The 13,037-nt window shown below is 31.1% G+C and overlaps 1 protein-coding gene across 3 annotated transcripts; it reads left to right on the forward strand.

Annotated features, from left to right (window-relative positions):
• The first annotated feature begins 2,049 nt into the window (after nucleotides 1–2,049).
• LOC100783475 (AT-hook motif nuclear-localized protein 9) lies at nucleotides 2,050–9,684 on the forward strand. Of its 3 annotated transcripts, none has more exons than XM_003521003.3 (6): nucleotides 2,050–2,469; nucleotides 3,471–3,958; nucleotides 6,819–6,886; nucleotides 8,059–8,190; nucleotides 8,773–8,934; nucleotides 9,044–9,684. In XM_003521003.3, exons 2-6 carry the CDS (start codon nucleotides 3,538–3,540, stop codon nucleotides 9,281–9,283), a joined length of 1,023 nt encoding a protein of 340 aa, XP_003521051.1. In that variant the 5' UTR covers nucleotides 2,050–2,469; nucleotides 3,471–3,537; the 3' UTR covers nucleotides 9,284–9,684. The 3 variants fall into 3 exon arrangements, with proteins under 3 accessions (XP_003521051.1, XP_006576333.1, XP_006576334.1); XM_006576270.4 differs by lacking the exon at nucleotides 2,050–2,469 and adding an exon at nucleotides 2,484–2,588; XM_006576271.3 differs by lacking the exon at nucleotides 2,050–2,469 and adding an exon at nucleotides 2,606–3,081.
• The last annotated feature ends 3,353 nt before the right edge of the window (nucleotides 9,685–13,037 follow it).

The raw sequence follows: 13,037 nt of genomic DNA on the forward strand, positions 1-13,037 counted from the left end.
TCTGAGACTCAGTCAGTGAGAGAGAGTACCAAACCAGTTTTGAGTCAGCTCTGTCACAACTTGTTTGTCACCACCTTCTTCTCTTCTCTTTCACACGCGCTTCTATATATGTGTCATGTGTGCATGCTCTCGCACTATTTCACACAATAATTTTTAGATTTAATTTGCATTTTTCTAAAATAAGTAAATATATAAAATAAGAAGTGTTCTGATTACAAATCCTCATCATCAATAGAAAGTGTCTTGGTATCCCAGATACTATTCATTTAGATATTTGATAAATCATTACAACTTTGTCATTAATAAAAAGCTTTTAAAATCTTTGGACATCATGAGGATCATGAGGATCATTTTATCAAATGTATTGTTTATTTTATCAAGGATAAAATCATGAGGATGAATTCTTCATATCTTTCAATACAAAAACCTTAACTATATATGTGGATTTGAGGTTGAAATAAGAAGTTAAAATATATTCATTGTTAGTTTAAATTAAAGTATCTTATAAGTTAGAGCTTGTACATTTTAAATTAAATGGTTCACTACAACTAAAAATTGTGTTAAATTGATTTTAGTTACCTTTTATTAAAATATGTATATGGTGTAAAATATTAATTTCTGGAATAACACAAGGAAGTTCACAAATAATTTTTTTTTTATATAAAAATAGAGTAATGCTATATCCTTTTATAAATTCTTCTAATGTTTTATAAAGAAAATAATAAATGAAAAAAATATTAATGTATTTTTTTATTTATAAGAAATTTAGTATGTTATCAACAAATTTACACTCACTAAGTAAGTGAGTATATATTTAATGTTTTGAAAATATAAAAACACATTTAATATTTATAAGAAAAATAGAATAATTACTAAGACGATGTAATAAGAAGATTTAGAATTATTCTTAAAAATATTCTTACAATACTCGTTAATTACATACTTTAATTATTAACTGATTAACTCCGCTTAGCAAGTAATCCAATAATTAGTTTTTGAACCCCCGGATATTTTCGATAACTTAGAATTAGAGGCAATGTAGCACCTAAATTAGGAATATTCGTCAAACAAACTGAGCGCGTGGACAACCTCGCTTCATAATCCTCGTGGTCCACGATATTTAACTCAAATCTATCGATTCTTTGATTTTGATTATTTTTATTTTTATCTGTTTAATTATATGTTTTATTCTATTTTTTTTATTTATGAAAATACTATCTATGAGTGATCAAGAGGAATACTGTACCTTTGAATTAAGATGATAGTTGGGTAAGACTTCTAAAAAATTAATTTAAAAATTGAATTTTGACTATATAGGTAAAGTTGACTAAATATTACAGAATATTTTAAAAGTATGAAAGGAAACATTATACTTTGAATTGAAGAAAAAAAATTTGTATCTATAATTTTTTATTTCCTTCTTTTATTTCTCTCTAATTAAATATATAAAATATATCATTATTTATATTTGTTTTTTATTTTCTTTATTTTTAATCATAGTATTATTGTGAATTTGTGATCAGCTATAGTTGGGTTATGACTGTTTAATTAATTCTTTAAAATTCGATTAATTTATTAAAATAAAATCTCAATCTCATAATATTTATCTTTTAAATTAAGGTATTAACATTTAAAAAAAATACTAATTACACAAGTTATTATAAAAAAATAACTTCATTTAAATTTTTTGTCGTCGTAAAAATTAGAAAATAATTATAAAATTTACTTGAATATTATAATAAAATACCATAATTTAAGAAAATATTAAAATAATTACTATTTTTAATTTCTCAAAATAGTAAATATTTAAAAATATATCAAAATACGAGAAAGTGTAATAAGAAAGAAATTTAAATACATTAAAAAGTGTAATAAGAAACGGAAGAAGGAAGTAGTAAAGTAAAACAACACAAAATATTCATTATTCAGTGTTATCCAATCCAACTCGAAAGAGAAAAGAAAAGTGCTTTTCTGTTCAAGTTTTGTTTGTTTGTGAAAATGCAGTGAGTACGGCACATAGAGCTAGCCATAGCTCCAAAGCATAATTCATCATCATTCATCAACTAGGAGAGAGAGAGAGATCTGTGAGACTCTCACATCACTCACCCCTAGAAAAAGAAAATGCAATCCGATAAGGACTTGTGCAGCTGACACACACCAAGAGAGAGAAAGAGAAAAACATCACTATTCATTACTCATGTTTTGTTTTTTTTTTTCTCATTCTGAAGTTAATGTTGTTGTTTTTGTTCTTGTTCTTCTCACTTTCACACACTACTTACTACTCTACTAATGCACTCTCTCTCCTCTGTGCTCTTGCTCTTCTGTCACCCACCACCGCTCTTTTAATTCCACATGAAACCGTTGAACTTTTTTCAACTCTCACTGCCTTCATAAGGGGAACAACACTCCAATTTTTCCACCTCCACAACATTGCATACCCTTTTGAGTTTTGATTCTCTCTCCTCACATGTTAGTACTTTTCCCTCTTATCTCTCCATGATTGACTTGAAGTTAAATTCATCTTGCATTCATAGCATTATTCACTTTCTTGTATTTGGGGTGTGAAATCTGTTCTAGTCTTCGCAAAGGTGGTCACTTTCTTTGTGGTGTTCACATGTTTGTTACATTTTGTACTCTTCAATTTGAAAATTGGTTTAAAAATATTTTATGATTTTGACTTGAAGTGGTTCAGTAAATGATTCTACTTATTAAATAATGCTTAAAAGAATCACTTTTTTAAGTTTTTTGATTTTCTGGGTGTGTAGGCATCAAATGGTGAGTGAGGTTAATATAATATATTTTTTTATCGATAAATATTAATAATTAGATGGTTAGATTTTATGTCAAACAGGAGAGATTAAAAGATATTAAATCCCCACGATCTTTTTTTTCTTAACCATTCAACCAACCGGTTAATATAATACTACATGGTTATGGTTATGGGGTTGCCATGGAATTTGCTTGGTGTTTAAGGATTTATCATGGGTTGGTGAGAGTGGTGGACCTGTTACAGTTCACCTGGTCTTTATCTTCAATGTGAAGCCTTTTTTGTTGTTTCCATATAAGTTTGGAAAGCTGAATGTAAACTAGCTTCTCTTTTTGTCTTCTCTTTAATTTGGTATACTAGAATGTTTTTCTTGTTTGTGTGAACAACCTTTTAGCTAGGCTTTCCATTCTTTTAATTGATCTATCTTTCTACTTTTTGGTTGTCTTCAACATGTTTTTTTTTTTACCTTTAATTGAGTCTAGGGTCCCTTTCTCTTGCTTCATATGTATATTTCAATAGAAACCTTCATCTGTGGAAAGCCTATGGCTCTGATTTGAAGGACATGTTGTTGTTGCTAATACTATAATTTAAGCACTTCTCGACAAACTTGTCACAATGATAAATTATATCATGGTTTTCTGATTTGTGTGTGCATTTTTCTTTTCCCACAAAATTTGTCATCATGGACTACAAATGGGAACAGAACTAGGTGGTATCGAATATTTTTGGGGTGTGTCAAAGTTTGTGAAGGAACTTGAAGAAGTAAATGCATGGATCGAGGGGACCAAATGACATTACCTGGCTCTGCATCTTACTATATGCAGAGAGGAATACCTGGTGCTGGAAACCAACCTGTACTGCACAATTCACCTAATATTGGACCATTGTCTAACCCTAATCTACCATGTCAATCAAGCATTGGGGGTGGTGGTACCATTGGATCCACATTACCCTTAGAGTCTTCGGGAATTTCAGCTCCATGTGTCAATGTGAGTGCTCCTTCTGGGACTCTGCCTGGGGAAACTGTCAAAAGGAAGAGAGGAAGGCCTAGAAAATACGGCTCCGACGGAGCTGTGTCGTTGGCGTTGACTCCGACACCGGCTAGTCATCCTGGAGCCTTGGCACAAGGCCAGAAACGGGGCAGAGGCCGCCCACCTGGGTCTGGGAAGAAACAGCAGTTGGCTTCTCTTGGTAAATCTCTATCTCAGCTATTGTTTTTGTTGTGTGTTTGGTGAAGCTAAAGTAATAATTTGAAGTTTAGTTGAGATGTTGCTGGCTTTGTAAATCCTTATCCAAGTGTGTTTTTTTTTCTTTCCATTCTAACATCTAAATGAACTGAATTAACAATGCCTTTGGTATTCCAATATAATTTGGGATAAATGGTTAATTTCTTAGCATAGAAAAATTTCTGGTTACAAGATATGTAGATTGTGAGAGAGTGGTTGAGCCCTCAAAAGTTTTGGTTTATTGAGATTACTGTATTATTGCAAATTATTTTGGATTTTGCTTTGAAATTGTTTGAATGTTTGTTTACTTTTAAAGATTAAAATAACTTTTATTATTAAAATATTGCAGCTAAGGTGTTGAAACACTCTAGTGTTGAACGGCTGATTGTTTCTGTTGTTACATCACTTGTTTTATTTTAATATTAACACTACTTTTAAATTAAAATATTATTGCTAATGTGTAGTAACACTAGCATTTCCCAGTAGCATTCAAAATTGCATAATTTCAATTTTTTGAGAGGTTTTTTATTTCTTTTTTTAACAATGGCTTCTTTTTTTTTTTTTTTTTTTTACAGAATTAACATTGACTTTTATATTCCAATATAATTGGATATAAATTATTATATTTTTATTGGGTTGCACAGATAGTTTTTAGTTTTTTGGCTTTATTTGTACTAGTACAAATTATTATCGATTTTGCTATGAAACTACTGAGTATTAAAACATTTGATTGTTTCAGTCTTTAGATTACTCGTTTTTTTTTTTAAATTTAATATTGACACAACGTTTATTATCAAAACATTGCAGCTAGCATGTTGATATTCAAGCATTCCCTTTTTTTAGGCAATATTCGTTGAATGAATGAATTTATGCCTGTACATTAATTTCAATGGGTCAACTTTTTTGACCATATCCAAATATAGAAGCTATGTTTTTGACAATACCTACTATAGATGTCTTAGCATTTTAGTTTTGTTCCAAAACTATAGATGTTTTACAAATCCAAGACTAAATTCACATTTTTTTCCAACTATACCCTTGTTTACAATTATTAGTGCATCGAATATTTTTTGTTATCCAAGACAGACACCAATAGCTAACCACTCATCAATGAGAATGTCCACTTAACATTGTATCTATACTCTCCACTATCCAAATGTTTACTGTTAATGGTGATTCCAACATGATTAAATATGGGTATTTTAATCTAAAACTTTATCAATTAATATTTCTTAATGGGTGTGCTCTAACCTTAAACATACATTTTTGGAACGGAGGGAGTATGTTTTTATTGAAATGTATGAAGAACAGGCAGTTTTTGTCTCCTTAGTACATACATTTTTTGTTTTCTAAAAGTTTGTCTGCTGAGCACTTAAACACAGCACCTAAGGAAAACAAAAGAAGAGCATGAGAAAATATCTCCCCTTTGTTCCTGTTTTTTAGGTTTTTAAAATACTTGTTTTGGAAACAATATACAAAATTTAGTAGATTTTGGACCAGAAATTGATTGTTGAATAATGTTGAATTGTTTTAGTTTATTTCAAATTGTTAGTTACTTTACAAAACTATGAAATCAATACTATTTTTTTTTAATTTTTATTTGTCTTTTGCTACCTATACTAAATTTAATAGGAGATATAATATTGGTTGGATGGTCAAGAAAGAAGGAAAAGGGAGGGGAGAGGATAATGTTGTGGGTTCGACCCCCCTGCTAACAAAAACTAACCATTAAAATTGGCCGATAAAAAAAAACTATACTAAATTTAATGGAGAGAGAGATAGAGCATTATGGGGTGAAAGGAATTTTTAGTCAAAATATAAATATATTTTCTTTAAATTAATTAGGGGTGGGCTTGAGTCTAGGTTGTACCGTGAGTCCACTCAATCCTAACCTTTTGCCTAACCCGAATGATACACATTGGGTCTTAGGTTGATAAATTCCAAACTCATTGCATCTCACCCTCTGTCCTTTTTTAAATATCCTTATGATTTTATTTTTTTAGTTATTGATGGATATTAAAAAATTCAAATATTTGTTACTTGATGACCCAACCCAATTGGTTTGGTTCACTTTGTGTTGAGAATAAAATTTTGAAAAAACTGACCCAGCCTTGATTCATTGGTTTTGAGCAAATTTTTTTTCCAAAACCTGACTCATGGCTTCCCCTAAAATCAATGATATTTAATGACTTTCTTAATTCAACCCGGAATGGTATTTATTTTTAAACGAATATAAATATAAACTTTCTTAGAAATCAGGAATCAACAATTGCCTGATTCACGCAGTAAACAAAAATTGCCTGATCCATTAATTAATAATTATTGATCCTGGTCATAATAATTGTAATAATTTCTAATATTGACTGATTATCATTTTCTAAGGATTTAATATGCAGATGTAATTGTAGAAAAAGTATCAATTGGCTATTACAGTATTAATTATTATGCAACCAATACTGAATTGTGCACTGCAACATGTAATGAGTCAAGCATCAGAGACAACATTGATAGAAAATAAAGTTTTGGACTTGTAATTGGAAAAAATTGGGAGGGTGCAAATTTACATGTTAGATAGCAGTTTCTCATGGTAATTTTTTTTAACGAAGTTACAACATAGCTGACCTGAAGTGAGTTCAAATTCAACTATTATTTTTTTGACCTTCATATCTACATAATCTACCTAGTATACAGGGCAAAGAAATTAACTAAGTTTCTTATAAGGACTAGCTTGGTTCTGTCTGCAATGGCTGGTTCATCCTAGGGGATTGATTATAATAATTTGGTTTAATTATATATTGCTTATTGTTTTGAGTGGTTATTGCCAGGTGAATTGATGTCTGGTTCGGCTGGAATGGGTTTCACTCCTCATATCATCACCATTGCAGTTGGAGAAGTATGTCTCGTATTTTTAAGAATTTGTATCAAATTTTCTATTTGTTTCCGTATATGTTGAAAAGTCTAACTTATGAACATTTTGGTTCGTTTTGTTTTTTGCTTTTATTTTCAGTATTAATTAAAAAAAATGCTACCATGTTTTCATTTTGTTTCCTGTTTTCGAACTTCAGGAAATGATGAAAACATTTTTTTTTGCTCACTTCCTTCACAAAAGTTTGTAAATAGGAAACAAAATTTTACTAGATGTCATTTTTGCAATTGGTGAAAACACATCAACTAAAACTAAGAGAGAAACTCAGTATTTCTGTTCTCTTATTTTGAATGAAGGTCTAGATAAAACATCAGTTGGTTTGTTCTGGCTGACAAAGTGTCATATCTTTGGGCTGAGAAAGAAAGTACTACATTGCTTTGGCATCGTGACTTAATCATAAAATTACCAGTTTTAATGTCCTCATTAAGAAAGGAAACTGATGTTATTAGTTTCTAAATAGATGTTGATATTGTATATATACTATTTTGTCTTTTAGAGTAAAAAGTTAACTTAGTAAAGCCCAAACCAAGTATTATGACAATATTTATGCCTATGATAGTAATGTTGCAATGCATGCAATTGTGAACTTCATCTTTTGTCTGTCATTTATTATTGGCTTAATTGCACCTTTTGCGCTCAAAGTTTCACAATGTCGTGAGTTTTCCTCTAAAAAATTTTGTTTTCGCAAATTTTGCCATCCAGTTTACAAAACATCGTGAAAGTTGCTTTCACGCAGAAAATTGTCACAATTAATTATAAAACTGTCACAAAATTGTCTTAATTTTGGCAGTTTAAAGGAAAAACAGCCGCAAAATGTCTTAATTGTGGCAATGTTTTTACGTGCGGGCAAAATTCGTGACATGGTGAAACTTAAGGGGCAGAAAATGCAATTAAGCCTTTATTATTTTATTTAAGTGCTTTTCTTTTAAAAATATAACCATCAAAGTATGTGATATGATACTTGGCCTAAAATTGATTTTATTTTTGGCATAATATGCTCTAATAACTCTTTGATGTTTCTTTTACTAATTCTAAGACATTAAGTGGTGAACCTCTTAAATATTTTCCATATTTTCTGCCAGTTGTATAAGTATTTAAGAAATACTCTTTCAAAAACTGTGCCCTTTTCTTCTCTGTAGGACATTGCAACAAAGATCATGTCATTTTCTCAGCAGGGGCCTAGAGCTATATGTATTTTGTCAGCTAATGGTGCTGTCTCTACTGTGACACTTCGTCAGCCTTCAACATCAGGTGGCACTGTCACATATGAGGTTTGTAACTTTCATGTGTTATGTGTGTACAAACATTTATGTTCAAATAGACTTGTAGTTCATAAACAGTTACACTTGTTTGATACCCTCATTTCTTCTTGCCCAACACATGTTCTTAATCAAATGACAAGCCTTTATGAAGATACTATGATTGACTAATTACCAAGATTCTTTTGTTATTTCTGGGGAATGGCTTAGCTTAAGAACTAACACTGTTTATGGAAATTAAGACTCTGTTGTGGTTGCTTTAAGCTTGTTTTACTTTTATATCTCCAGAGCATGTACATGGCTGTTTTCAAAATGTCAGACATCAAGACTATAGGAGTTTACAGCACAAATATTATTCATAAATGCATTCTTATGTATGTATCTGGTATCTACTTACATTTATGACTACACTGGCCATGTTACTTTAATGCAATTTCATATAGTATTCTGCTGAAAAGGAAAAAAAAAAAAGAAAACACTGATACTAGCACTATAGAATCAGTATGCTTTCTTTTGTTTCCTTTTCCTATCCTTCTTAGCACGGTTATTTATTTTTGGGTTATGTAAAATATTGATAGACTTTGGCCTTAATAGGGGCGTTTTGAGATAGTGTGCCTATCAGGCTCTTACTTGGTTGCTGATAGTGGTGGCTCCCGCAATCGGACTGGTGGATTAAGCGTTTCACTTGCAAGTCCTGATGGTCGTGTCGTCGGTGGAGGAGTTGGTGGAGTTCTTATTGCTGCAAGTCCAGTTCAGGTAAATGCATTTTTATTGCAGCCTTGATATTATATGTTGAAGATCATATTTGTCATGTACCAAAAAAAAAATCATCAACTTATTAAATTTGGATGCTTTATTACCGCAGGTGATACTAGGGAGCTTTTCATGGGGCGCATCAAAGACGAAGATCAAGAAAAAAGAAGGTTCAGAAGGTGCAGAAGTTGCTTTAGAGACTGATCATCAGACAGTTCATAATCCAGTCGCAGTGAATAGCATTTCTCCGAATCAAAATCTTACTCCAACCTCATCTCTAAGTCCTTGGCCTGCATCGCGATCGTTGGATATGCGCAATTCGCATATTGACATTGATTTAATGCGCGGGTGACAATTTATTTAGTATATGCCAGTACTGAGTATATAATTCGGATTCATGGTCACTCATCTAATTTTCCTGTAGTAGTAACTACAGCATGGGAAGTACCAACAGCAGAGTAGAAGCTAGCTGACTCTTGGAAATTCGATAAAAGGCCTCCTATCTACCAGTGATTGACTTTAGGGTTGTACTCATATTTTTGTAGCTGTGAGGAATTTTAATTTGAAGATTTCGTGTTCTTGGTTAAATATAGACTTGTGTATTTTATAATCCTATTTGAAAGAGATTGACATTGATGAGTTAGATGTTTTGTGGTTTAGGGGCACAGATTATGATATAGTCTAGTGTGATTTTTGTCATTGAATTGTTGTCTCCTGAAATGCATTGACATAATAGGAAGTGTTGTTTGTGTCTGAGAATTGTGGGGGTTACCCTGCACTTTTCCAATTTACATTTTCTCTTCATGCCTCACATCCTGTCCCCAACAATCCATTGTTTTTCTTTTCACCCTATTGATAATTTTATTGTTAAAAGGTCATCAATTCCTAATGAAATGGATTTAGCCACAGCTTGACGGAATCTCAGAGTCATTACTTGATCCAGATCAATTGGAAATGATCTATTAATATGCTAATAAGTAGTTTAATAGCAGTATGCAGTGTTTTTTTTTTTTTTTTGTTTTTTTTCTTTCCCTTCTCCAATCAAAATTAGAGTTTCACTTTGATAATTTACATGATAAAGGTTTGCATTAAAGATCTATGCAAATTATTGAGGTGTAACTTCAATTCTAATTGGAGAGCAACACCTTTAGCATCTAGGAATTACATCAAAGTTTTATCCTTTGAAAAATTGTTTTTTTATAGTCTCTTTGGACTCTATTAGTCTTACTTGATCCTTGTAGGCAACTTAGCTGATTGTCATTGGTTTGGTCTCTAATGTCTCTTGAAATAGACAGTCAACTAGGTTGCTCTGAAGAAAAACTTGCTTCCATCATTGGAAGAAATAGCATGAAAATTTCCATATATACTAACATGTAACAAAAAATTCTGGCATGCAGTAAACATGCTACACATGGAGGACGAAAACACCAAATATAGCAGTTGCATTACATCACAATATCCATCCACACTGGGATATTACACCAAATAACACATTTACTGAATGTCGGAAATTTTTGATGCAAAATAGCAGTTGCATTACACCAATTTTTTGATGTTTCGTCATAATATCCATCACAATTAACTGAAACATATTTATAGGACATAAAAAGCGTTTGACCTTGTAATTTCCAACTCTAGTTGGTATAAGGGATAACCATGGCCCTGCTTAACAACCTGAGACATCGAGCAACATGCACTGTGACATCAATGTGCATGAAAGATAGGTGTCATCATGGTTTTAAATTGTGTTTGCATTGTAACAACAATTGCATTGCTACTATTTTTGCTAGAACTTCAAAAACTAATACTAAAGCCGTAATTTTGTGGTTGCTTAATGCTTAGAACCATGTGCATCATCACTAAAATGGATTTCTTTTTATTCACCAAAAAATAAATCATCACTAAAATAGTAGTAAAATTTATTCTTTTGTCTGTTCAATTATTTCTCCAAAAATCACCATGGCTTGGGAATCACTGCTCAAGAGTTCAAACCTTTATTATCATATTTTGTTGAAAACAAATTATCACCTGTAAAAGGGAAGGGCCTATTTTTTTTTTGAAGTGAACCTATTCTCTGTCGTTTGATGTACTATGGCGGCTCTTTTTTTTTTTTTTTATCAAGAGGGATTTTTTTTTTCAAAATTAGTAAATGAGGGTGCATTTAAAAAACTTACCCTTGACCGGATAATTTTTCAAAATGTACTCCCATTTGGTAATTTTTTTAAAAAAGTCCCCTCTTTGTAAAAAAGCCAACTACGGCACTGCTTGTGCTCTTTATTAATATATTTTCCTATAATAAAATCCAATAAAAGGGAAGTGTTTTGATAAAAAAGAAAGAAGTTTGATTCTTCTCTACCTAATATCCCCATTGGCTTTGTTGTACTGGATGCCGTTATACAATTGTTATTGTTCTTGTTTTAGGAATCCGTAGTTGTTTTGGTTTCAAGTCATGTGGCGTTTGCCCAAACTCTGAATTTACGTGACATTGCAGTTCAGTTGCTTTTCTAGGCCAAGATGCATGTATCATGCAACGCGTTTTGTGTGTTGAAGGACAATGCTAGAAGGTGACCCTTGCAGCATCCAACACCACTTTTTTAGGTGTACCACTTCTATTTGGCATTTCAATTAATCTCCTCTAAGAGAGTTGGACTTTTTGAATAAGCTACATGAATTATCATAAATCTCTTATGTCGGTCTTTAATTCTTATGAATAATTTTTTTTTCTTCTATTGGATCTGCTTGTTCCAGGGAATAAAGTAATATCTCTAGTTGCGAATCCACTCTCAAGCAGAAGATCAAACTCCAAATTTTAGTTAAGAACCAAAAGGTCGATTAACGTTTGCCAACTATTTTTAGTGAACTAATTCCACATAAGTAGTAATAATTGTGATAATATTTTTTTAATTCAAACATTTTTAGTAATTATCTAAGCAGTAGCTTTGCTGTAATTATTATTTTTTAAATTAATTATAACTTATATTTTAGTTTGTGCATTGTACAGGTCAAATCCAATATGGATATTTTATTATTATATTTATTTATCATAAAACTGAAATTTTATTTATATCATAAATATATATCAAATGACTTCAATAACATTAAACTAAATATATTTAAATATAGTAATTGGAAACTTAATAAATCAAAATCAAAATAATTAAAATTCAATAATAATTCTCTCTTTTAGTATGTTTCAAGGAATGATCAATATGGTGAATATATTATAAGACTAAATTAGATAAGAAATAAATGAATTTAGATTAGGCAACAAATAAAGGAATTTAAATCAGTATAAAAATAAAGATAATTTAGTTAAAAAAGGTAAAGATAATTAAAAGAGATAAGAATTTATCTCCAAGAGATTAGAAAAAAACTCAACCTAATCAAAGACGAGAGGGGCAAATTAGTCTAAATCATGAGATAAATGAAAAAGACACATGAGAACTTTTATACCCTTTAAGCATTGTTAGGTGCTGAAGACTTCTGCTGTAGAAGCAAATAATACAACAAGGGTGGTTGAACGATGTTTTTAGAATTTTTAAACTTTTTCTTAGACTAAAAACACAATTATCATTTGATGTAGATTTAACTAATAAGAGATTTTAAGAAAGGTTTTGTAAGACAAGGATTTTTTTTAACTGATAAAAAATAGTGATAAGATCTAAATTTTTTTTGAACTCTTTGCCGGTTAACACAAAAAAATAGCAAATAATAACACAAAGAAAGTTATATTGGTCTACCCATCAAGTTTTCACTAACTTGTCAAAAGTCAAGTATTTTTCACTACCATTTCTGGCTCTTACAAAGACCAAACCCTATCCAAATTTGACTTAATCCAGTCTTCGTATTCTTTGTCCTGCCAAGCCAAGTCCATTCGTATCTTGTATCTTCAAGGCTTCTTCTATAAGGTATTCATTTTTAAGTATTTGTTATTCTCAATGGATGAATTCTTTAGTCTTTTCTTCATTTGAAGTCTTGAGGGTGTTGGAATGCACGTCCATTCTTCACTGAGAGTTCATGCTGATGGGTTAGCATGTCTTAGACTTCAACAGGGAAGTCACTTCTTCCATTATAACATGTCTGCACTAACTGGACGGGCCTTTTGT

Source organism: Glycine max, chromosome 3 (genome assembly GCF_000004515.6).
Source record: "Glycine max cultivar Williams 82 chromosome 3, Glycine_max_v4.0, whole genome shotgun sequence".
NCBI classification, from domain to species: domain Eukaryota; kingdom Viridiplantae; phylum Streptophyta; class Magnoliopsida; order Fabales; family Fabaceae; genus Glycine; species Glycine max.

Excerpts from the sequence above, each read along its gene's own strand:
- LOC100783475 (XM_003521003.3), top strand. The coding sequence starts at position 3,538 with ATGGATCGAGGGGACCAAATGACATTACCTGGCTCTGCATCTTACTAT. Across the intron at positions 3,959-6,818 it reads ACAGCAGTTGGCTTCTCTTG|GTGAATTGATGTCTGGTTCG; the intron begins GTAAATCTCTAT and ends GGTTATTGCCAG. Across the intron at positions 8,191-8,772 it reads GTGGCACTGTCACATATGAG|GGGCGTTTTGAGATAGTGTG; the intron begins GTTTGTAACTTT and ends TGGCCTTAATAG.